The sequence below is a fragment of the Manacus candei genome, unplaced genomic scaffold (genome assembly GCF_025592945.1).
Source record: "Manacus candei isolate 608988 ecotype Guabito, Panama unplaced genomic scaffold, ASM2559294v1 h1tg000009l, whole genome shotgun sequence".
Lineage (NCBI taxonomy): Eukaryota > Metazoa > Chordata > Aves > Passeriformes > Pipridae > Manacus > Manacus candei.
This window is the reverse complement of record NW_026138057.1, coordinates 5,898,677-5,925,550: the sequence shown is the minus strand read 5'-3', so window position 1 is coordinate 5,925,550 and position 26,874 is coordinate 5,898,677. Positions and strand designations below refer to the sequence as shown.

Sequence of the window (26,874 nt, the reverse complement as noted above, 5' to 3'; positions counted from 1 at the left end):
TATTCAAATCCAGCAACACTTTTGGCCATGTTTCAATTTCGCATATGATGCCAATACCAAACCAGAACTATTTGATATGAGAGGAAATGGTAATGCACAGATCTTGCATCTTCTTGCATACATCAGCTGAAGGATACAGCCTCTGCAGAGTATTCAGCCATACAGATTTTGCACTCAGGTACATACACCCACAATATCACCTTCTTCAAAACCAGAACTTTGTCTGTCTGTGTTACTTCGTCCCCTTTCTTTTAGCGAGTGCCTTTGAAGTCGATCCTCAGTGCTGAAGCTGGTGCAGCTGACGTGGCTTTATGTGTTCTGGTGTGATATGTGCAAATCCCCGGTGTGCAGTCCTACTTCAGCCTGCCCAGCTAAGGAGCGCTGCTTACACAGAGAGGTCTGTCCAATGTGCTTGGTCTGCTTTCACTGCCTGGTATTGTTTTATCTCTCTACCTCCCCGCCCACTGACCGTTTCTGTATCTCTTCATCAATACTCACCTATCTATATTTTTTAACTCCTTGTGCGTGCGTTTTAAAAATTCCTCCCTGTAATCTCTCAACTCATTCAAAAATTCTGGAAATTCTTAGGATTGCCTCCTTCTCCCAGCATTTTCACTGTTTGACCCCCTTTGCTTTTTCTGCTGCTACTTTCTCCTTCTATTAAGTTACTTTTAAAGCAACCACACGGAAAAGGAAGCTGAAGGATGAACGCAAAATAGCCCAAAAATAAAAAGGAACTTCCTCCTCCCACAAAATCAAAATGATTAATGGTTCGGGAAAATAATTCATTAAAAGCACTGACTCCTTCAGTTTAATAAAGCAGAAAAATAAGAGAATGCAAATATTATACACATCAGACCTCCTGGCTTATAAAAACATACTACTGGTGAAGCTGCTAAACAAACAAACTGTAAGGAGTAAGGAAATTCTTGAGCAAGAGTAATTGTACTGAATCAGACAAGCAGAGAACAGAATATGACATTTCAAACATATTCTAATTCCAGAGCTTGCCAGCGTCACAGGAGCTATCTGGAGCATCCGAGACTATAACTCTTGTGTAACTGTGATGTTCTTATGAATTTTTCAATGGCGATTTGAGAGAGCTCTAAATTCCTTTGTTTGTGCATCCTTCTTGGGCTAGGCTGCTACACAGAAATCCAGTGAGAATAACGGCCAAGAAGCAAGAAAAAACATGTATGTTTCCGTCCTATGTTGTTTTTAAAGAAATCAGCAAAAATCATATGAACAGTGGCGATTTGCTGTTCAGAAAGGATTTCTGCAGATACTATTCAAACTACAGTTCCTTTTCCTGAGTTACAGATGAAATCTAATTCAGCATGCTTTCATGATTTTTTTTTTCTCCTCAAAACGACCTTACCTTTAAACAGATCAAACAGTTACATCATAAATGTTGCTATTTGCCTGATGTTTGTATATTAGACATTATAGAAAAGGATAACTAAGATATCAATTTCCCCAAAACCTCATTTAAATAGTCAGATATATTGTGAATTAAACTGTGACCTCACCAGTCAGACAAATGAACAATTTCCTCCTTAAGTAACTGCACTGGCTTCAAGCCCTCACAAGCCAGATGATAACCCAAACTGAGGCAGACTCAGAGTCTCTTTCTGAGAAAACAGTGATGAATTTGCATTCATTGAGGCTCAGAGTTGTTAAAACATATTGCTGTACACTGTAGCTTGGTTTTGAGTTACACCTGCCTCCAACAAATAATCCACTGTAACATATGCTGTAGGATATACAGAACTGAACTAATTCCAGAAGGAACGTTTGGTAAAAGAGAATTTAAGATTTGTAACCCGGGTAACCCCATGTATGATGCTTTCTGCAAACCCCACTGCATGTCTGACTCAGGACAACATGGACACTCTCTTCAGCTCAGACAGGCAGAAGCAGAAAACAAGAGATCTTCATGTTGCTCAGCAAACTTGGGAATTTAGCACAGCTACCTTCTGCTATCACAGTATGTCTAAAATACAAATGGCTATATTTTTCCTCACTCTTCAGTGGAAAATAAACAACAAAAAAGGGCATCATTACTTTTCCAGTTACTCCCTAGCCACCTGTGTTAACTGTAATGCAGGGCTCTTGGTACTATTACCTAAAATGATGCTTCAATTTCTCATGGTTGTTGGAACTGTAAAATACCCTTAATCATAAAATATGTTGACTACTGCTGACTTTGTTGCAACACTTTCCAACAAAAGCTGATATATTGAAACTACTATTACAAATATTCAAGAGAATTTAAACTGCCAGAGTTGCTTAATTTATCATACTCATTTAGCAAATTTCAAAAATCTATGAAAAGCAGAATAAACCAACCAAAATATGAAAGCAGATCACAAACTTGCAATTTTATAGTGATACTCAATGAAGTATAAAGGGTGAGAGTTCTAAAGCAAATGATTGATGGCAAGGGTTGCCTATTTTAACAGGTGCCTTTCGAAAAGCTTCGGAATAGGTACAAAGTTTTCCCACAGATGCTACTATATCAAGCTATACTTAAACCAGAATGTAAGAAGCAAATGCCCAGACATCTTACCACAGTGTTTCGTCTGTAGTCAGATAACAGTTATGTAACATACCAAAATTTTCTGATATCCTTAGCTTTCTCATTTAAAATATTCAGTGGGGAAAAAAAAAAAAAGAAATCATATCTGACTTATTTCTACAGCACTCATGCACCTGCATAATATAAGGTTTAATACATTGCATTTAATTATTATTTTAAAAAAATCTTTGTATTTTATGGAAGTTACAACCCACAACAGTGTAATACAGAATAAAAAGACATATGGGTCCTTCAAAGGTGTCTGAGTGAAAAAGCTGAAGTGAATTCTAGATAGTGGTTGTACCAGGCAACACAAGTAAGAGAAAACACAGGCTCATTAGACACTGGACCTTGCTCTTCAGTGCCCCAAAAGAGCATTATAAATGACACTGTTTGAATATGGTATCGTTTTAAGGGACTTTATTAATAGCTCTCAGCTTTCAGAGTCAAGATGAGGATGGCTTTGATATTTTCTGTATATGTTAGTGCTCCTTGGCATGAAAATTGAAGAACTGAGCCCAAAAAATTGCTTTACTCACACTGACACAGAAACTTGGCCTTTCTGCTCTGGAAGACAGTAGCAAAGAGTCACAATCTCTCATAAATTTTTGTATGACAGAATTCCATCTTTCAGCAATTTCAGCAGTCTCTTTGGACTATTAAGCTTACTAGGTTCACTCATGCCACAGAAGCATCAAACATCCTTGGAGAATTCTCCATGAGGTTCTTAATTACAAGTCCAGATTCTGAATAATGAAAACTCTGGAGCAATATAAAAAATGTGATCTTTACAAATCCTCATTTAAATTCACAAGAAATGTAAATTCAATTCACAAGTTGTTTTATAAAGAACACAGGTCATCAAGATCTTCGAGTAAAGTAACCACAACAAAACACTCTACCCTATAACAGTAGTTCTCAAAGTATCCCAAAGTGATTTAACAAAACCAGTTAACGAAACAACACGAAGGCAGAGCTATTTACAGATTCTCAAGCCAACCCTCAATCCATCAGAACCACAGTACAGCCTCAAGTGGCTAATATATAAAATTAAGCAAAATATTTGGCACAGATCAGGAGTTCAGATTTAGAACATGTCTTTTAGGGAGATCCTTGATTTCTTCAGAAGTCTTAATTTAAGCTATTTCAAGATAAACCCCCTGAGAGGCTCAATCAGTACTCTCAAGGAGGTATTGGGTACTGGAGTTGATGAACTCCTTCTTGACTCATTGACCAGGCAGCATGAGAAGCATCCCAAGTTAGCCACTGGATTTTAATCTGCAGTCCATGTTCCTAAATCTCATACACCAAGATAAAAGCAACTCAATTTTAAGGCACAGACATCTTTTCCTTTTCCCAGCACTGAACTCCTTCATTTAAAAGCTTTGACGGGGGTATTAAAAAAACAATAGTCAATGAAAGCACCCAGCAAAGTATGCAGGAAGTTGCAGTCTGTGTATCAGGACTAAAGTCCTAGGTGTTTAAAATTTTAAGCATTGTAATTGTCTTGGCCTGCACCCTAAACACAGGTTTATTCAAACCCACTCAGCATCAAGTATCTGTTACAAGAGCCTCTTGCAAATTATGTTGCCTTTCCTTCTGAAGGATATAACTTTTCAGTAGAGCCCTCTAATTAAACAAGCATATTACAGAAAACACAAAATCTACTGTAAGGCTGCCATATATTTTATGTCCTACATTTAAAAGATTTTGATTCCTAATGAGTTGTGTTTCCTTGGAATTATTAAGCTACAAACTATCTATGGAGATTCTCTTTGTTCTCAGCAACATTATCTTATTTCTCCTTCATGAATAACTATCAGTTACTTGGCAGTTTTAAACAAACCTGTATATTAAATTCTGAGGATGACGATTTTTCTTTTGTGAAGAATGGTTGGGAAGAAACTAGTAAATAATAAACCAGTAAATAATAAACCTTTCTACCCCTTTCCTCTGACATAATTCCTCAGAGGCCATAGGTTGCATCACCTTTTGAAAGAGTAAAAAGTATAAAGGTATACATTTAATAATACGTTTTTTATCTGAGAATATTACTGAGGAAACTAATTTCAGAAAAAGCTGTTTCTGCCAAAGCAGAGGTTAAAAATAGCCACAAAATACTACACAGATGGCTCAACAGATCTAACATACTGCTGTGCAGAGACACAGATTAGTCTACCTCTAGGACACTGCTCTTTTCAATAGGCATATCTTTGGATACGTGCAGAAGAACAAGAATTGTGGGGGTGAAGAAGAATGAGATCCATTTTTTCAACCCTCTCAGTGTCTTTTTATAACACTGTGTTGAGCTCTACTGCAGCTTTTGAAAACTGAGGCTTGTAGTCTGCATACACAATCTGAACAAAGAGCAAGACAAAAAGGAGCATAATGGTAGCCTCCTACTCTGAACACCACCTCACTCTGTCAAGAGGGAAAAGATAAATTAAAAAAACAACACTGCCTAAACTCTAAACAGAAAGAAATCCTTGGGATATAAATGCACTTTCCCCCCGCCCCTTTTCTCCTCCCAGGTGAAGATTCTTAGACACCCAAGAGACTGAAGAACTTGGTCTTCTTATTCTTCCAAGCCTTGTAAAGACAGCTTTGGTACTGAAACCACAACTTCTCCTCTCAGCTAGAACATAATGCTCAGAGTAGGTAAGGAAGAAAATGCTCTCCAGCTTATTCTGTCTCCCATTTTCAAAATTACCCCTCTTCAGCAAGTGAGTTTGAATATTATATTACCTGACAAAAGGTAGGTTCTGTTGCTAAAAAGGTTAAAATCATTTTCTATTTGCTTTCAGAAAATATGAGATTTGCTGATGTGTATCTTTCCTATATGATCAAGAGTCCACAGAAAAACTATGCCTTTTCAATCAATTCCCCCAAAGAAATGAACCTTGGTCTTAATGCAAGTGAAGCATACATGGCACAGCTGCGATGGGCAGTTGGCCATTTCATGAAGATTACCATTGATTCTGAAAAAAAAAAAAGGGAATTTAGGGCACTGTTTTGTGAGCAGCTAGAAAACAAACAATGCATTTAGTCAAAATCTCACCTACAGTAACAAATTGCAATAACAGAACTAATAAATCTTAAATAGAAGACTGACAAAAATAGGAAATTTAAAAAAAGGTACGATGAGATCAGTGCCTATGAACTTCAGAGTACCAGATACTCAGCTTTTTTGAAATACCTCATGATAAGATGAATTCTTGATTATGATTTATGTTTGCTTAATTTTGCTGTAGCCTTTTGCCCAAGATTTCAAGCTGTCCTCCCCCATCCCTAAAAGCTTTAGGCTGAGGAAAACAGAGACTGAACCCATTCACATGCATTTAGCACATATCACACTGCATATGAGAAGTTTGGGATACTCATGTTAGTCAATCCTTTTACTGGGTCTGGCAGAGATGGAGTTCATTTCCCCACAGCAGCCCTCCCAGTGCTGTGCTTTGCATTGGTAGCCAGAAGGGTGCTGATAACACCCCAGTGTTTTGGCTACTGCTGAGCACTACGAGTGGCAACGCACCTTAATCAGGATTTCTTCAGGAATAAGGAGATGAGAAGAACAGTCTCCTCAAAAAGTAAATGGCAAAACCCACTTGGTTCTTGTTTTATGACTGGTGCAGACATACAGTTTCATCAATCACATGGCATATTGATCGTGAGTTTGAACACAGAACTAGAACACTTGACAGTTAGTTCTGGGGTAGGTTTTTCAAAGATCATTACAGAACAGCTGCACTGCTCCTGAAGAGCCTTGACAGCGATTCTGGAGCTTGCAAATTGTTTCTGTAATATAAGACATATTTTCATAGTTTCTTATGAAACACTAATAATTAATGCTGTGGCTCCAAGTCACCTAATGCTTTTATAAACACAGACCTGACAGTCGAAAAAAAGATTTTTTTATACTAATTTGAGCCTGACTAAACTAGAGTTCTTACAATTTGAAACGGCACCACTCATTACCCCACAGGAGACTGGCATAAAATGCAAAAAATGCAAGGAAGTAAATTTATTATGGGATTACCAGAATGGAATAAGTGCTTTGAATTATTTATTTTCAACTAACCATTCAAGGAAAAGAACTTGAATGAGGCAAAATCCAGTAAGTGACCTCATGATTTATGTACAAGGAATACCATTTCAAATCATAATTTATGGCATAGTATGCTATGAGAAAAAAAAAAAAGTTTGTTAACAACTAAAACGACTGAAAGAGAACAAAGTGAGAGAAATCTGGGTTGTATCTTATCTGTCAAAGTAAAATTAGAGAGAAAAAAATACAGTAAAAATACTGGTTCCAGGATCGACAAAAAAAAATAAATAAAGCTTATTAAGGGAATTACCTTTTTTCTAACATGAACACAATATAGGTTTTATAGCGATTGCTATTCCAACTGCAAATTCCCCTTTGTATTTGCTGACCAGCAAGAGCTTTTGTTTGCCAATTAAAAAACCCAAACGAACAAACAACCCAATAGATGGACTGAACCGAAGCTGTATGGGCATTTTCAACACCGGAGCCCCACTCACAATCACAGCTAACATTCTTCTTCAACATTTATACTTGGGAAACAGCACGATACGAAGACTAAAACCTGAAACAAACCCAGGAACAGCAGCAGTGGAGGAACAGAGGAAGTTCAGTGAACTCCAGAGGGTGAACGACCTTTCCACATCACGCGCGTGGGCATCTCCAGAATCACCTGTACAGCAGCCGAGAACCAAAGCAGCACCGCGTCTCGGGGAGAAAAGCCTGGGCAGGGGGAAGGGGGGCCGGGCTGGGGTCAGGTCAGGGCCGGACCGAGGACCCCCGGGTCCCCCCCAGCAGCCGGGTCGCGCAGAGCTCGGTTCCCCCCCCGCGCTCCCTGCCCTGCGCCGCAGCCTCATGACTTCACACCCAGCCAAACACACCCGACAGCATCCCCGCGCCTCCAGAGCAGGACCCGCATGCGGACACCCGCGGGCGGGAGAGCGGGCACGGACACGGGATGCACCTGGAACCTGCGGGCGACTCCGCACGGACCCCGCGGCCAGACCCGCCCGCCCCCTCCCCGCGCCCCCGCAGCCGCGCGGGGCCTCCCGGCGACCGCCGCGGTTCGCACTGACCTTTCTGCTGCCGAAAGCACTGGATGGAGCCCGAGTGGTGAACCATCCTGCCGGGGAGCAGCCCGCCAGCTGCCAGCCCGCCGGCTGCGGCGGCGCGGGGGGCGGCAGGAGCCCGGCGGCGCGGCCCGGCCCGGCCCGGTCCGCCGCGCAGCGGAGGCCGAGGGAATGGCGCCGGCAGCCGCCCGGCGGGAGGGGGGGCGGCGGCAACGCGGGGCCCGAGGCGGCGAGGGGCGGGCGCGGAGCCGGCGGCGGCCCCTCCGCCCGCTGCCCGGGGCAGGGCCGCCGGTCCGCGGGAGCTGCCCTGCGGCGGGGCAGCGCGGGGGCCGTGCGGTGTCCCCGCTGCCGCCCGGGACCCTCGGCTCCCTTCAGCACACGGCAGGTGTTCCCGCCGAGGCGAAGGGCAGCGGAGTAAAAATGTCACAGATGCATTGACGTCTCGGCGTTTGCGATTAAAGTTTGTGTTAGGTGGCCACCACCCCCCCCCCCTCGTAGCGCCGCGGACCCGAGTTGCGTTACCAGCTTTTTTCTTTTTAATGCATTTTAGTAAACTTACGGTCTCGATCTTACTGGAGATAGCTTTTTACAAAAAGACACTAAATTGCGCATTGAAGCCCGATGTGGCCCGTTTCTACCCTACTTGTATATTACAATTTCCCCCTTCTCCACAGTGTATGCCAAGAGCTTCATTCTGGACGATAGACAATTCAAATTTAAAGGTTTTAATTTCTTTCCTTGTCTCTCTCTGGTCACATTAATCTCTGAGTTCTGAGAGTAAGTTTTATTATAGTATAATTCAATTCCTGTAAAATGTTTTTGGTTTAACTTTTCCACTACAATATTCTATTTTTTTGATTCTCCTAAATTCATTCAGTCCAGCCTGCATCTCACAGGATCCATCTCCTCCATTTGAAGAAACACACATTATTTACTCAACAGAAGTTAATTCAATCACCTATTGTAACCTGTGCAGTTAGCACAGATTACAACATTCCTTCAAAGTTTGTGGCTTCCTTTGTGTGCTTGATGTACAAGGAATTTCCTCTGACAGTAAAGCAAAGGCAGAACTTTCCCACAGCTGACTGGGGCTTGTAGTACACCATCTGCCTAGAAAATTACATAATTGCCATCCCTTACTACAGACCAGTCTGTGCTATAAAGTTGTGCTACTTAGTCTATATCAATGTAGTTAAACAACCAGGATGGATACACACTTTCTGTTCCAATATAAGAATGATTTTCCTCTATGAAAAAGTATTAAACAACCATATGTAAACCAATGCATCCATCCATGGGCTCTTACAGACAGATAGGCAAAATAAAAATTGCATCCTAACGGGGGAACTGTTCTCCAGCACTTTTTTCTAGAGTATAACAGGCACTGCTCTTATATAACATGCAGCTGACACATCCCATTGATACCATAAGGGAAAAAAAATAAACTTACCTCCTCATGGGTAGCTGACCAAATTTGGGGTTTGTTTGGAACATTTGCAGAAGGGTTGTTGTCCGTTAGTTTCGGAAAAGATGTAGAAGCTCTAGTGCTGTGTATCCTACTCATTTGTCATTCTCTGGTGGCTCTGCACACTGGAGATAATAGATGAGGCATTCCTCTGCACTCCTGCAATTTCAGGAAAACTGCTGGGAACAGCTTTTTCCTGCTGAGAGACAGCACTATAGATGTTGCATGGCAGAATAAGTCAGCCAGGATGACTCTTGTTGATCAACAAGTGCTGGCAAAGTAGAAGCAAGGCAATAGAAGAGGTAGAATTAAGTCCTTGTTTACTTTCAAGCTTTACTGTAGACATTAGAATGGATTCACAGGCATTAAACCCAAATCTATACCCTACAGCTGAGAGTCACTGGGAAAAAAAAAAAGATAGTATAATAAAAACTATAAACTTGGTAGTTAATAATCGTAAGCAGTCTGCAAACAACAAGGGTAGTTCTTCCACTGTAATGGTCTAAACCTTTGTCATGTTCTAGATCAGATTTATTTCTTTGAGAAACCTTGGCTGATACCTTTTGACTTGAAGGTGAAGTGGAAGAGCAGCATACATTATGCTCCTTCTCTTACCAGAGCAAAACAAAAGAGGGCTATTACCGGCTCTCCGATGATAATGATCTACAAAATGCAGAGAGGAAGAAAAGGTGCTGATAAGTAAAATTACAGCTGGAAGAGATTATCACACTCATCTTAGAAAAGAGGCTGTCAGCTGCCTGGTGCTCATGGCCGTCCTTCTAATTTCTGGTCCACAATCCTTCATGAAGAGTTATGGAACTCCTGAGTTCAAGCAGATTTAACTGACACTATTAATGCACAGAACGATGGGAAGAGAAAGCCAGGGTAAGGCAGTGCTCAGAAACCCTGCAGAAGAATTAAATTCTGAGACCAGGAGATAGCTATTTTTCTACTTGTTTTTTTAATAACAAAGCTCTATTTTTAACAGTAAATGGCACATATGCATGAAACTACAGATACGACAGCTGGAGGTAAGGTCTGCAAAGAGAAGAAAAAAAAATAATATCTCTGTGAAGGTGTTTTAAATTAAATCCTTCACACTGTCAACTGACTAAGCTGGATAATTGTAAAATATGATCCTATGAGGACCTGGAAAGATAATTCTTTGGTAAATAAGGAGAGATTGGTCCAGTTCAAAGGTACTTTTAGAGTGCAGATAACAGAACAGTTAAGAATTGATGGCTAAAATATGTAGGAAATGCATACACTCCTAGGCTTCATATGCACAGGCTACACTGGCTCTGAAGCTTATTGAAATAAAAATCTGGCATCACACATGCTGTCTAATGAATACCCTATCTTTTGAAATAATTAGTTATATTAAGCTGTCTTACATTTATCTCTGTGTAAGATTTTATAAATCTTTTCTAAAATATGAAAACTCTGAAGTGATCTAGAGATCAGAACTAGACCAAAATCTTCTATCTCTACAAATCAAAGAACCAAAATAACAACTAAAAAGCTTAAGGTTGATCTTGCTGAGTTTTTACATAGGTTTTAGGTATTTAGTTTTGACATTAGGGTTAATTCTCTTTGATAGGTAGACATGCCTTTTTCATGAGATAGAGTCTTTTTCAGAAGAGATTAGAAAATAAGATTTGCTGTTTTGGTCTTCCTTCATGACACATGTAGCTCAATGCATATCTGTATTACTTGAAATGGGTAAAAATTCTGAATGATAAGAACAGGAGGACTGAGTTGTTTTGCCACTAGAACAGGCTATGAGAGAGATGTGTTTTAAATTCAATTCTCTTTTTCCATAGTGCTTTTCAGAATGTCACAAGAAACAGAACCTTAAATTAAAATCTAATTAATCTATGATGTGTTTTATGCCAATTATTTCCTCAAGAAATATAACCACCTTAAAAGTTAACTGTAGCCAGCTGTTAACTATTGTCCAGAAAGGAAACTAAACTTACTCTGAAAGAAACTCATGAGGTTCAGTGAGTGCAAAGCCTTGCACCTGGAAAATCCCCATACATCAATTCAGGCTGAGCAGCAGCTCTAGTGGAAAGGACCTGAAGGTTGTGGGAAGCACCAGCTTGAACACCAGCCAACTGTGCACTTACATCACAAATAAAGAAACCTTAGGAGAAATGTATCCAACAGATCAAAGGGTTATTAATCCCATTTACTTGGCATGACTGTAGCTGCACCTGCAATTTTGTGTCTAGCTTTCCCACTTCACATCCACTCAATTCAGGAAGGGTGTTAGAAAATTGGAAAATATCCATAAAAGAGCTGCCCAAGAAGGTCAGGGGTCTACAATACATAAACTGTGAGAAGTTGAAGAAACTGGGTTTATTTAATCTGAAAAATAAACTAAGGAGTTCCAGCAGCCTACAATTATGTGAAGGTCACATGCAAAGATTACAGTGCTAAACTCTTTTTAGTGGTAAATGATCTGATTAGTGACAATAGCCACACATGATGGCATGGGAGGTTCAGATTGAGCACTAAGAATAACTTTTTACAGCAGTGGTAATATAGAAAAAGAACATGTTACTCAAAAAGAGGTGAAATATCTATCCTTGAAGGTTTTCATAATTTGCCTTGACTAAGCTGTGTCTGACCCAGTCTGGTGATGGCAGTGGTAAAGCTCCCAAACAGGAGGTTGAACCTGCAATGGTTAATATAAAGGATGTAATTGTAGTGGTTTGGATTTTGTTTTCTCCCAGAGGCTAAGAAAAGTGGTAGACCTCAAGGGTTGGAAACCCCTGGAAGTTTTGAAGTTCTGTCCAATGGGCGCTCCTGCAAAAAATGTAAACATATCACAAGCTCACCAGAAGAGATGAGCTGTAGTTTTGGTTGTTGCAGGAGAGGTGGCCATGTTGTGAGCCACGAGGAAGGGGCTCTGAGCCCTTCGGGCCCTCTGGGGCCTCCCAGCCCCTGGCTGGGGGGGGGGGGGGGGAACTGCAAAGACCTGGAACAGTGCTAGACTGGACTAAGTGTCTGTGGTTATGCCGGGAGATGTTTTCTCCATGGGCGCAGAGCAGCAGCCGGCACTGACCAGAGAAACGGTGGCAGAGAGCCAGGAGAGATAACACCTGAACTGAAGGAGCAGCAGAAGCAACATGCAGCACCAGAGAAAGGACTCCTGGAAGGAGAGCCGAGGAAAAGAGAGCCAGCAGCCTGAGAGACAGAGTTCTGGGGGTAAGACTGTACCAGCCCCCCAAAACTCCTTTGAGACCTCCTGGAAGGAGGAAGATGATGGACTCTTACTTGAAAGAGCCTTGAAGTGCGACATGCACTGCAGAAGGGAGCTAGAGAGCTTCGAGATGGAATGCAGGGGGAGTTGACCTTGGCTCCCCCCTCGCACTGCTGCCACGGTGGCAGCCTGAAGGCAGGGCACAGAGGCCCTGCAAGGAGGAGCTTGAGTCTCCTGGAGATACCAGACCGTCACGAAGACCCCCCTGTGCTTGTGATATGAGGTGGTGATACGACCTTGTCTGGGGTTACGAAGCCCACGGAAGACCCCTCGGTTGGAGGCGATGGGGCTGAGAGAGAGGCTTGGATACCTCCCTCGTGGATGCTGGCAGAAAGCCAGCTATCAGCTGCTGCATGTGGAGAAGAAGACAGACTGCTGCCTCAGAAGATGCTGCTGTTCAGAGACTGGAAGGGATCTGTCCTTCTTTCCCTCCTGGACTTTTATTTGGAGGGGAGAAGAGATCTGATCATTGTAAATACATATGTCATGGTAGAGATAGTTTGTGATCATGTGTATAATGTGATATGGTATTTATTTGTACAGTCATTGTAATATATTCCCTTTCCCCCACTTTGAGTCTGGTGTGTTTTGTCTGGAAAAACTCATCTCACATTAGGCTGAGATGTGGGAGGGGGATGGAGCTAGGGAATTGGATTCTGGGGCTATCTCAAACCATGACAGTAATAAACAGCACATGCAAGGGAGTTGGAACCAGATAAATTCAAACCCGCAGGCAGACACACAGTTTTGAATTTTAATTAAAATAAATTCTAAAGTTGAGTTAATTCTGTCATATCTGCAATGACAAATTTTGTTGCATGTGTGCTTATGCAGCTTGTCAAAGCGCAAAACAGCAAGATGATATTAAATGTCCCTCCTCAAACATTTCTAAAATTTTTGCAAAATACAATTTCTAATCAATTTGCAAGAAAATTTTTGAAACTGGGTGATTTTTTATTCTAAAATGTTGTCTGAGTAAGGACATTAAATGTTTACAGCAGCACCCAAAATTATTTATTCTCTCTCAGATTTTGTGTCATACATTTAAATAGTATGAAAAATCAAGATTTACAGAATATTGAGTCCCTCTCTTTCAGGAAGGGCTGTTCTGTACTATTTAAAGCTCTGAAATGCAAAATTCATCTTGTTCAATATCTACAGTAAAATTGATTGCAAATGTTCTGATCTTACTGAAAACAGTCAGAATTTTGCCACAGACACTAGCACAATGAGGAGGCCCTTCATCTCTCCTGAAGCTGTCAGTCACTATGGAGAAGGTCTAGAAAGCAGATTATGAAGCATGCTAAAGTGTAATAGATGAATTTAAAAATTGAACTTTTTTATAAAGATTTTACTTAGTGTTGCTAAGACACTAACTCTTGAAGTCTCACTGATTTCCATATTTTAATATTTCATTTCTATGGTAATTTGAGAGACATTTTCTCTTGATATAGATAGAATGTCCTTATATCCATGGAACTGACTGTGTTTTCTGACTGATATAAAGTGTTTGGAACTCAATTCTGTAGCTCACTGCAGTTGTATCCATACTTCTGTGTAGATCACGTTTGTATCCTGATAATTTCCCTGAATAGACTTACTTTTGCAGTTTGGGCATTAATTTATCCAGCTAACATGAGAAACAGAAAGAAACTTACAGTTTGTATGTTTACTAAAATTTAATTTCCCTCAGTAAAGAAGCTCAATTCTGTTGTAAAATATTTGGATCAAACGCCAAACTAGAACTCTAAGGAGTTCCTCGTTCTTGTGCCTGCTGTACACTGGAATCCTTGGAACAGACCTATACAGAAGTGAAATGTCTGTTGCTAAAAAACCCTTTGATAGTAATGCAAAGAGACTATAAGGAAAGCATTAATGTCAAGAAACAGGCAAAGAGGGAAAACCAGAATTATAACAGCAGCATCCAGTTTACATGCCTATACAAATTTTCCAGGTAGCCAAACTTCTACATTGCCATATTTTTTCTTTTCTACTACACTTTTCAGTTTTCTTATTTCACATTTTATCTGAAACAAACAGCAAGAAAGATTATTCTTAGCCAACTCTGCAGTACCAGCACTGATTGACCCCAGCACTCGCAAAAACATTTTCCCAGGGTATCTTACTTAGTAGTTCCCTGAGCAGTCTGCTCTCCTCATGTCCAGAGTTGAGGTTTTACTGGCACTTTTCCTCCATTAATTGGTGTTGTAATAGCAGTGAACAATGAATAAATTTTGTGATTAGGAGTTTATTGACAAAAGGCAGCCAAAAATATGTCAAGGAATTATGTGAACCTGGTACTCCATGTTGATTCTACTTTTTAGTACACTGCAGCCTAACAAAAGAACTCATTGCCCAGTATTCATGGAATAGTTTATAATAGCATCCAATGCATATTTTTGAAATGTAAGTGTAGCTTCTGAATAAAAGATGTTTCCCATCACATGAGTAGATGCATATGACAAAAATGCTTCCAGTCACATCATAATGATGGAGCTATAAGGAGAAGGCTGGCAGAGCTACTCAGCCACAGGCTGTCTCCCCCTTATATTTAGCAACCAGGGGATTTAACCCCATCCCAACCAACAGGTGGAATAGGTTAATGGCTTATATTTTTTTCTGATCCCCAGCTGTAACAATTCACATCAACAATGGCTTATTAAGAAACAAGAGGCTTTTTTTCTTTTAGCTTTAATTCATTGATACCATTATTCAAAGTTATCTGTGGCTATTTTTAGTTATATTTGTACAGTAACACTGACATCCACTGGCCAATGTAAATAGTGGCAGGTTATTTTCCACTGAATAGGAATTGGTTATTAAATACCTGAACAGATCTACTTAGGAATAAAGTCAATAAAACTGAGTGTTCATTGTCCAGTGAAACATTGAATATATTAAAGATTATGGTACTTTGATATTACAGATTATACATTTAGGGCTAGTCTCCTCAGGTAAGGAGGTAAGGAAAAAATACAACTGAATCTATCGCAGCAGCAAAAGAAAAGTAATCTGAGAATAAATATTCATTAAAAATATTAATGGTGATCAGATATTTATTTGTTCTGAGGACATCTGCTTTTCAGATGACAGGAAAATAATAAAGTAGAATTTCTTGGCAATAAACAACAGCAAGAACAAATCATGTATCTGTTGTATGGAGGGCAAGAAGCAGAGGAAATGCACCCTGTCAAAGATCAGCTGATGCTTTAAGCTTAGGAAGTTGCAAGATAATCCCCTTCCAAGAAATGTAGAAGTTGATTGTATGAGAAATCAAGTAAAAGTGAAATTTAGAGCAAAGACAGATTAGAAATCCATTTCCTGTTTGCTGATGGCTCATGGAATAATTCAAAGGAAAAGTAAAAAAAAAATAATTGTTTAAACCCAATATATAGTATGTTCTGAGTAAAATGCTGGAAAAACTGAATAAACCTAAGAGAACTAATCTAGCTTTACAGCTAGCATTGTCAAGAATGGTTACACAGAGTTAAAGTTGAGATTTTAAAAGTTATAACTCCTTTAAAAGTTATAATGCTCTGGCATCCCTTTTTTTTTTCTTCCCCCCACTCCCAAAGAATAATCCCAGCATACTCTCTGTAAAATGCCTGTCCTGTTAGGAATGTACACAAATAAAGACAATAATCCCTATTGCTACAAACATTGTGTATCTGGACCCCTTCCCTGGACTTAAATGTGAAGACCACCCTGGTGACATGTGGTAGGGAAAATGGTAATAATATACACCAACTACTCTTGGTGCTGATGAATTGTTCTGCAGGAAAGGAGACGCAATGGGGAAAGGGTTTATGCTGCAAAAAGGAGCCTCTGTTCACAGAACAGAGTAGCAGATGAGAACCTGAGGTAAACAAGCAACGTCACTTGGATGGTTGAACTTCTATCAGTACCGGAGAAATAAAAAGTGCAAAACAATGCTCAAGTATGGTGGGAAGAAAATGCTGACTTGATGTCTCCCTGCAACAGTTGTCTGTTTGAATCTGAAGCACTTGTCGGTTTTATGCTGATGCTTTGTCTGAGATGCACATTTTGGGAAAGGCATCAGGAAGAAGAAGCGTGCTGCAACTGCCTGGAGAACCTTACATTTATTTCAGATGAATCAATTAATTATTCATCTGAGTTACTTGTGCCATGGGGTACTTCTTTCAGTGTAAACACACTCAAGCATGAGCGATAAAAAAATTAGCCTGCTCAGAGAACAGCTCACAGACACTGTTCTTCCTCTCAAACTAGCTCTGCGCTCGTGCAGCTCTATCAGCTTGGCACCTAGAGTGTTTTATGCACAGAAATGGATTTATTCTCAGAAAAGGTGAGAGACAGGACTTGAAGTAGCCCATGAAGTATATCCATGTAGCCTCCCCTACAGGCCTGGAAGGAGAGCTACACAGGTGCCACAGAGGCAACACGACAATAACATGGATGCAGATTTTCCCGTTGCTAGGTGGGCTGGAAGCAGACCATTGCTGGCAGAAGGCAGTTGGTGGCAGGAGCTACTCCACCTCTTTTTTTTTTCCTGAAACAGGAGCTGCTGAAACTAGAAATCACAACCAAGAGTGACAGAGTGATGAAAATAATCCAGTAATTGCAAGGAACAACTTAAAAACTGCATGCTGTCACGATCCATGAGTTTTGTCCTCAAGGAATCAACAGCGCCCTGTTTTAACAAGCAGTGGAGTAAAGGAGAAACAAGCTATTAAGGATATTGGAATTTTCAAAAGCCTCAAACATTTAATTTCTAACCCTTCCTGGCCTTGGACCCATCTGTCTGTGCCCTCCCCACACGTGGGCATTCAGTCCTAGGTTTTCCTCCCCTTTTCCCTGGTTATTAATGGAGCAGCATCTATCAGCACCAAACAGCCACAAGTATCACGGCGAAGGTTCTTTTAGAAAGTAATAATTCAAGTCTCTGCTCTCCCCAAGCCCATTTCACACCAATTAAATATACATTTGACCATAGGAGAAGGTATCTGATGTCCTGTTATTTCAGCTGGGTGAAAATTTTTGCTGTAATAAACACTGAATAATTTATACAAACCAGTGGCTGCTAGAACAGCTTATGTAAGAGAAAAAGGAAACATCTGGTAGATGGGAGACACCTGGAATTTGGGATTCTCTCTGCTCTATGAGGCATAGCACTCCTGGTATCACAGACAGCTATGGCAGCTCCCACATTTCTCAGTGGTGTCTCTCCAACACCATTTCTCCTGTAAGCATCTACCAAAAGAAAAACACATTTGGAGAGCAAAATAAAGTTACACTATGTGAATATCATCCATTGTTACAAGCAAAAGTTGATTACACACTTGCTGACAGGTGCAAGCCCCTTACATCCTGTAAGTCTAAGGAATTGAGGCAGATTCCAAATACACAGGCTGTAATTTACAAAGGTGAAAGAAAAAAAGAAGGAAACTATAGGGCATTAAATATTAAAAAGCATGAAGAAGAAGCTAAATACTCAGGAAAATAGATTGGAAAGCAATATATATATATAAATGGAAGACAGGTTTTATAGTTTTTATAGAACTATCGTCTGCTTAATATTTTGAATAATTGGAAAACATGGTGTAATCTGACACTTTGAAACAAAACTGTTGGTAAACAGCCCCTTCCCTTGGGAAGAGGACATTAAATTTAAGCTCTTTTGAAAGATTAGAGCAATAAAAAAAGAAAAAGGACTTTTTCTAAATTGTTTCATAAACTCTCTGTCAAAGGAGGACAATAAGAAAAAAACTGGAGTAGGGACAACGTTAACTACTTGAGCGTCTAAATGCCAGTATCTAGAGAAAAAACCTTGTCAGACTTAATAGAAGAAAAGAATTATGTACAATTTAATTATCGAAAGACTGTTAGTAGGAAACTGGAATCATGTTCTTAGGCCTGATCCTCTCTAGAGCTGAATTTGGATTGTACAGTAACAAAGATTTGTCTTCCTTTTATTTCATCGTAAAGATTGATGAACAGTAATGAAAGTGGGAGAAAGAAAAGGGTGTTAGGGGTCTAAAAACTAATTGTGTGAATATGTAGGTAGTGGAGTATACCCCTCTTTTCCCTTACAAGTTTTCTCTGTCATTTAATCAAACTCCTATGCAGTTCCTAAAGGTAATATAAGATCTAACTCTACTTTCCAGTTTCCAAAATTAGATATTTAGTTTTTACAACAGCATAGATATCTTCTGATACAGGTTCCCTCATCCAGAATTAACAGAGAATTCTTTTAAAATGTAGCAATTCCAGAGATTTCTTGTCCCTATATGTTCTGGTGTGCCAATGCACCATCTCTAAATCCTTAAAAAGTAATTAAATTTATAAAACCTTTGCATATAAATGATAAGTTTATGATAATTTAAGATAAATGTGAAGTATAATTTATCATTTAAATTGTCTCTTTTGGTTTCTGCCCATCCTATTTTTTACACATTCTAAAATGGACATTTCTGTAGCTGCTCCCCAACACTGGATCTTTATTCTTAAATTGGATGAACACAGTGTTGGGAAATACAAAAACAATTCAGTATCTATTAGGAACTCACAAAATTTAACCACCTCGAAGTATTTCCTTTTCAAGAAACTTCTAAAGCTGTATCAAATTACAAAAAATCCTCCACAGGGATTTCCCCCCCCCCCCCGCCCCTTTGTTCCCCTACTCTTCACTACCTGAAACTATTCAAAAAAGGAGAAACAAAAGCCCCAGTCTTGTAATCCTGGGGTAGGAACTAACTCACTCCACAGATTAATACCACTGGAAAATCAGCTCGGAGGAAAAGAAGCGGATGGCTCTCTGTCATAAATGCAGACATGCACATGGAAAGCACTTAAAAGATTTTTTTTTTAACTTTTCCCAAAAGATTTCTCCTGTACAACATTATTTGAAAAGGGGTTTCAAACAGGAGTCTTTCAGAGATATTTTGCAATAATTTACTCCAAGACAAATCAATACCATAGTTTATGTGCTGTCAGTGTGAACAGTCAGAAAGAACACTGACTAAGCCCCAGGTAACACCAGTGGATATTTTTTAGGACTACATAGATATGTACGTGTGTGTGTGCACAGCTCATTGATGATAAAACCTGCTATCAGCCTTATACCACCTTAGCATACTTTATTAGAGCAAAAAAATAAATCTCCAACGGATGAAATTTTGTTTCCTTTATAACTGGCACATTCCCCTATAAATAATATAAACAGGAAATGATTTCTGCAGTGTCAGTATAAAGACCATCAAATTTATATAATTCTATCTGGTGTCCTGGCAAATCAGAAAGCCTGTGGCACTAAGTACAGTAAGAAATTATGACATGCTAATGTCATGAGATTCTTTTCAGCCACACAAATTTATCTGGTATGTGTAAATCTGCAGAGCTTTGAGCATGTGCCCAAGGTGATAGGGTCAAAAGCAATGTTGTTAAAGATCAGAAAAATGATGCTTACTCTCATGTGTTCCATTCTTGATCTGGCTGTTACACTTTCAGTGACTTTCAGTAATTTTCAGAAAATCTTCCCATATGTAGATTTGAATATTTTTAGAAGCATTGAAACTTAAAGAGATTGATAATACCCATTATCACAATTACAACTTAAATCTAAAGGTAGACACCCAAACAGATAGCTGAATCTACTCTCCATATGTAAACTACTGATATGAAAATGTGAAACAGGATTTTATTAGAAAAAGAATTATTTCAGTAAAATGAGAATATAATGGTTATTTCAGAACGAATTTCAAGGTAACAGTGTATGATTTAAAACTGGTTTACTCAAGCCAGTCATTGTTGGGAATGAACAAGACTGGCTTGAACAGCAGAGTTATTACTCTTTGAGAGTTTTCTTGCCTCAAGGCCAAGGGATTTCTAGTGCTCTTCTATCCTCTAGATGGAAAATTGTGACTCTGCCTTCAGGGGGAGTGAATGGCTCTTCAATCTGCTCTTTTTTTTTTTTTTGTCATTTTTACCATCACTTCAACCCTATCAACTTATATGATCACCTTGCTTTATCAATTGGAAACAGAACCACATTTTTATTTTTCATTACGTACAAGCTCAATTGTGCTTAAAGACAAATGTTCTTCTCTACTCTGATTGCACACTTGCCATAATTTTACTAACCTCTGAATTATTTAGCCAATAAGCACAATAAGCACACAAGGCAAGTTTTAGAGCTGCTTTCTGTCACAAAATTTACAGCAGCAGATAAAAACATGAAATGAAGTTAATGGTTCTACACTCACTGGTGATAATAAAAAGCATCACATCCTCTTCATGGTTTTGCATTGCCATGGCTAAAATTGCTGCCTCTGGTTAGCAGGCTATTTGGCTCCGTAACAACAATATTTTACCTCATGGTACCATACAGAGAAAAAAACTCTTAATTTCAATTATTTTCATTGGGCTTCTCAGGAGTCTAAAGATTAACTCCATTGTCATAAAATGTGTAAAAGCATCACTTGTATATGTAAGACAGAAACACCTCCTTGGTGTACTTCCTAATTCTTTTTTCAGTGTTAGGTAAACTGACCCATTTTGCCTAAAGTAGTCCAAAGGTCATTCTCTTGGGAAATTAGCCAGAAGGTTCTTTTTGTGCAGATGTCTATTGAATGACATTGTATCATTTTAGATGTATTAAAAATAGCTTGCAAAACTACATTTAAACCTTTCTATCATATTTTTACCTCCATAAGTAACACTATTGTTCCATAGCATCATAGCATGAAAGACAACTGCAGAGGATCTTTTCCCCAAAATGTCACTAAATTTTTCTATTTCAATAACATGACTTTATTTATTCTTCATTGAATAAATTAAAGAGGTACAATTCCTGTAGATTCTTTGGACTGAACACCAAAATAGTAGTCAAACATACAAAAATTCAGATGTCCCTATCTTATCAAAAGGGTCCTCAGAGGGACCTTTGGAAAGAAATCTGCAGGATAAGGTCATGACCACTATTCCCAATACAATTGTTTATTTCCCCATGCTGCACCAGTTTCTTCATAGCATTCTTTACTAACAGAATTTGGGAAATGCCCACTAAAAAAGATTGAATCTCAAACTCTCATGCGGGAAACATCCTTAAAAATTAACTTAAGGCAGAGAATATAAATCCAAATTTTGTTATAAATGCTATATGCTTCCTAAGGAAGACGTCATAAAACCATCAATTTCACAGATGTTGTTCCAATGGTATATGAAGACTAAGAAAAATGACAAAAAAGGAGCCTATAAAACATCACAAACTGAAGGTTGATTCACTCCGATATCTCTCCTGACCATGCAGGGAACAAAGGAGTGCCAAAGTCTTCCTGCAGATATCCAAACAAAAGTTCCATAAAGCGAAGAATCCGGTACTGCAACATATCTACCAAAAGCAGCTACTGGAAATTGTATTTCCATTTCTCTGACATAAAGATACTCTGGGATCAAAGATCAGCATGGCTGAGCTGCTCTGCTTATCCTGCAGAAGAGATGTGACATAATAGTTAGTCCTAAGATCAATTCCAGTTGAAATGACTCTCTGAAAGCATCACAGTTAATACCACAGTCCATGAAGACTAGCTTCGTGAAGCTAACTAGGGACAGATAACTTAGAGAAGAAAATAACATACTGTATTTTTTTAAAAAAATCTTATAGAAAAGAAACACAAAGAAGCAGAACCTCTTCATGATAACTCCTGCCTCCTTTAAGCACTTCATTTGGCACGTACTCAGTCAATCCAAACTTTTTCAGGATTTCATTTTAAAAGTGAACTCTGGAGGGTGTTTGCTTATGCAGACTTGGTGTTGTTAGCATTTACTAGCTGCAATCAAATTCTGAACTTTTCTAACAAAGCCCGAACTGAGATTTTTGAGCAGGAGAGGCATGCTTAATGAATGCCAGCATGATCAAAGCCTACAACCAGGACAGCTAGAAACAAGCTTGTCTGGACTTAGCCTTAAGCTAGGGCTTCAAATTGTTGGCATTATAAAAACTGAAGAATGCCTTTCACCAGAGAGACACATCTAAGTCAGACGCAGTCAATAAACACCTCAGTTCATCTGTTCTGAGGCAGAAAAGCTCAGTCTGCTGTGTTGCAGTACACCTTTACACACACTGACAGAGCTTCGTACCCAAGTGCTAAGGAAGGCCAGGAAGCTCAGGGTGACACAGAGCAGGCCCATCTGTGCCTCTACCCAGTAGCAACAACAAGCCCATGACTCCTTTATGGAAATACTACCAAACTCCTTTCCCTATCAAACTATATCATACTGCTTTCTTTTCCCCTAGGTCTTACCTAGGTTATATTTAACTCATGAGGATTTTTGAGCACTGGCAATTTCTCACACCAAATTTACAAGTCTTTCCTATTAGAGTGAGTGTCTCATTTTTGGGGGCTCTCTGGGCACTGTCAGGGTCAAAAAAAAAAAAAAAAGACCAGATATAGGCATATCGGATATTGCTTCCCTCTAAGTGACATAGGACAGATTAAATTTGGGCCTAAAATAAAGTTTATTTATATCAGTTGATATAAATAATATGTATCAGTGATCTGAGCCTTCTCTTCCCCTCATTTCTCAAAACAAAGCCAAAATTAACCTAATTGAAAGACTTCTTGACAATTCTTCATCCTCACAGTTGTTAACATTCCTGCTGAAATCACCAAAATATTACAGGAAAGGCACTTCACACGCTAATGACTGGGAGCAGGAAATCACGGAAAACTCATGAGAGAACACATCTTGTAAGTGTACGGGCTCAAATCATTGAGATGCTGCACTTCAGAAGAGTAAAAAGAAATTGCTTGTGATTCCCAAGCTGAACCTCGACTATGGAACTCATTTATAAATAGTCAATGAAAACAGCCAGAGAAAAAAGAACCAGTGAGACACGGTGTCTGAAAACCAGTTTCAGCATTCTGTGAGGTAAGAAACAGGGAACTTCAGAGGAAATCTTCCCAACATTTTTCCACCTCCTAAGTTATTTAAATTAATTATACAATTGTATTCATTTATTTTTGTTCACGGACTAGTGGAATGTTTGATTTCACTTCAAAACTTCCTAACGAGAGAAAAAATTGTATTTTGAGCTCTCACTAGAGGGAGCTCCGGGTTTATTTATAGCTAAGAAAGGGAACGCGTAGGGGGACCTCAGCATTTGTTTTGGTACAGTTTAACAGCTTGAATTAATACTGTGGTCTTTATCCAACTACTTTACTAAGCAAATCAAATGGGGGAAAAACAAACAAACCAAGCCAATCAACAGACCAAACCCAAACGACAGAGTTACTCAAGTATCCATGGGATGCCATGAAAGTTTACAAGGATCTTGCTATTTCACTGGATAGTTTCTGGTTTTTTCCTCCATGATTCAGAGTCAAGCCCCTCCTCCCCCTTTTCTGTCATTTCATTTGTACACTGCCTTAGCCAGAAGACAGATTTTATAGCCACAGAGGTTTGCTGTGGCATAGTGTCCTAGATTTGACAAAGAAATCTCATATGGATTCACAGAAATACCTTACATTATGGGATTATGTATTTATTTGTTCCTAATGGATTTTTTTTTTAATGTCATGTCTCCAATTATTTTTAAATATTCACAAACATCTACATAATCAAATAATCTGAATTCCAATGAATTCATATTTCAGCTATTCCACGGATTTTCAAACACTGTCTGCAAAATGTAACAGGAAGATACATAAGAGCAGTACTTGTTCCCCAGTCTTACCAAGCACAACTTCAACACGATTTTTACACAGCTATTTTGTTTGTGTTACACCTTGGGTGACAAGTACTACAGAATCAGAGAATCAGAGTAACTTGGGTTGGAAGGGACCTTAAAGACCTCCAACTCAACCCATCTCACCTTCCTTTATGTCCAACCCACCTCAATCCATGCATATATTGATTGTACCATAAAGATGCAGATCTATTGGTTTCTTTTCTGGCAGACTTTATCTTTTTTATCTGAAGTCATGTATTTGATTTGGACAGTTCAAAACAAGAGCTATATTCCCCAGAAAATTAATTTGCTTTAAAAGGACCTGGGAGGCTCTAATAAATTATGTGAATTAAAGAAAAAAAGGACAGTTCAACAACCAAAATTCTCAGGGCGATAAACATATTTACCATCTCAGCATTTAAAGCATATATATATATACTCCCTTAAAAATTTAGATTTCGACAATAAAACCTCATGTAGCTTCAAACTGATAGCTACTTTTCAATAAGGATATAAGCATTTCTTCATTACAAATGTACATTTGATAATATATTTATGTTGACCTATTTTTTCATCAAAGAGCATGCACTTGAAACACTGGCAAAATTTAGCTGGTTTACATGTTCTTTCATTTCAATATATACATGATTATTACTTCGGTTTTCTGTTTTGTTCTTGGCAATAAATAATAATACAAATACAAATACAGTCAAATGATGAGAATGGTTGGAGTCATCCAACATAAAATCTAAGCCATGCAAATGTTTGACCACTGTACACCTGTGCAACTGGTCAAGCAATACTTGTACAATAATTTTAAGACTAAGTTTAAGAAATCAGTTAATCTGATTTCTAGCAATAACTTTTGGTTAAATCAGCAGTTATGCTACGGTAAATGCAGCCAGGCTGGCTCTCACTTTCTTTAATATACTTCTAATGAAGACCTAGATATTGTCCCTAATCTGTTCAGACGGCAAAGCAAAATACAAAATCACTGCTATAACTTTTCAGATTTTGTATAAAATTAGGGAAAAAATCCAGGAAAAATATTCATGCAGATTTTACAGTAAAAACTCAAACTTTCCATCTCCGAGTCTGCTTTGAAGTAATTTAGGATATGAAATTTAGTGATAGAAGTTTTTTTTAAAAATTCACTCTAGAATACCAGAAGGGTTAAACGGGATAATATGTTTTTGGGATACCACACAAAGCTTCCTACATTTTCAGTATTTAAGCCGAGTGTGTGCCCTAAAACCACACAAAGATATTTTTTTCCACAGGAATTGCATAATATGTGTGGGCACAGTCTATCACCTTGGAAGCTGAAGCAGTTTGAGGTAGTCCATTAGGTAATCCAACTAGTTTTTTGCTATTGTGCTATTTTGCTATTCAGCTGTTCTGCTGAACAGCAAGGACATTGCACAAACACCATAAGAAATCAACAGTTACGAAGTAGGTGAAACATAGGAAAATTTTACTAAACAAAAACACTGGTTGCAGCAATTTTATTGGACCAGCACATCAGATGGCTGGACAACACGTCCCGTGTGCTGGGCCTCGGGAGACCTGGGCTTGCTCAGCCTGGAGAAGAGGTGATTTTGGAGACACCCAAGAGCAGCCCGGGGCACCCATGAGAAGGTTACTGCAAAACTGAGTCAGGCTGTTTGTGAAGGTGCATGGAAGCAGGACAAAACACAAGTTTCAAATGAGAAAGCCTTAGACTGAGTGTAAGGAAAAACATGAGGACAGTCAGGTGGTGGCATAGGCTGTCTGAAGGGGCTCTCATCACTGGGAGACTTCAGGACATGCCAGGCCTGTTTTAGCAGGCAGCCCCACTGGCAGCATCAGCTTGGGCCAGCAACTTCCTCAGGGTCCTGCCAGTCCACAGTACTCAGACTCCAAGTGTGCACAATAATGTTTTTAGTGAATGTATTTGAATGTGAAAGAGAAGAGTTTCATGTAATCTGAGTGAAAACAACCTAAATGCAAGGATTTAATGTCAGCACATGTTTAAAATTGCTCACTGGCACCATCTCTTCTCAGGTATCAGAAGGGTAACACTGAGTTTGCCAGTGTGAGTTGAACTAATGATGCTACAGGCATTGCTACGGCTTGGTTAAAACTTGCTTTAAGCATCCTGTCAGAAAAGTGGAGGTTCAGCAACTGTTACATCCTCTCACCATTCCTGAGAGTTTCAGTCATTGCAATAAACTGCTGTGAACTAGTAAATCACTAGGGCTGAATGGAAAATACTCATACTATTCAAATGAGTAGTTTTACATTTGAATAAATATTGATACAGAAAAAATATACCTCCTGTAGAAAGAAAAATATTAGCAGGTCAAGGGAGGTGATTCTCGCCTTCTACTCCACTCCTGTGAGACTCCACATGGAGTACTGTGTCCAGCTCTGGGCCCCCAACATAAGATGGACATGGACTTGCTGGAGCAAGTCCAGAGGACGGTCATGAAGATGAATCGAGAGCTAGATCACCTCTCCTATGAAGACGGGCTGAGGGAGTTGGGGTTGTTCAGTCCAGAGAAGAGAAGGCTCCAGGGAGACCTTATAGCAACCTTCCAGTACCTAAAGGGGCTACAAGAGAGCAGGAGAGGGATTGTTGACAAGAGCAGGTAGTGACAGGACAATGGGGAATGGCTTCAAACTGAGAGGGTGGGTAGATTAGATATTGGGCAGACATTCTTTCCTGTAACGGTGGTGAGACACTGCCCAGAGAAGTTGTGGAT

The 26,874-nt window shown here is 39.3% G+C and overlaps 1 protein-coding gene across 4 annotated transcripts in view; it reads right to left on the bottom strand.

Moving 5' to 3' along the window:
- The window catches only part of ANO3 (anoctamin 3), a 177,776-nt gene that overhangs the window by 126,496 nt on the left and 24,406 nt on the right, over positions 1–26,874 (bottom strand). Inside the window, exon 1 of one of the 4 annotated variants that reach the window (XM_051776596.1) lies at positions 9,141–9,303. The exons of 1 other annotated variant lie outside the window; for it this stretch is intronic. Coding sequence is in view for 1 of the 3 variants with exons in the window: in XM_051776593.1 (XP_051632553.1) it covers positions 7,697–7,742 (46 nt within the window). In the remaining 2 variants the exon portion in view is untranslated. Of the gene's footprint in view, positions 1–7,196; positions 7,497–7,696; positions 7,819–9,140; positions 9,304–26,874 lie in introns of those variants that run through there. 2 more of the 4 variants (XM_051776593.1, XM_051776601.1) reach the window with 2 other exon arrangements.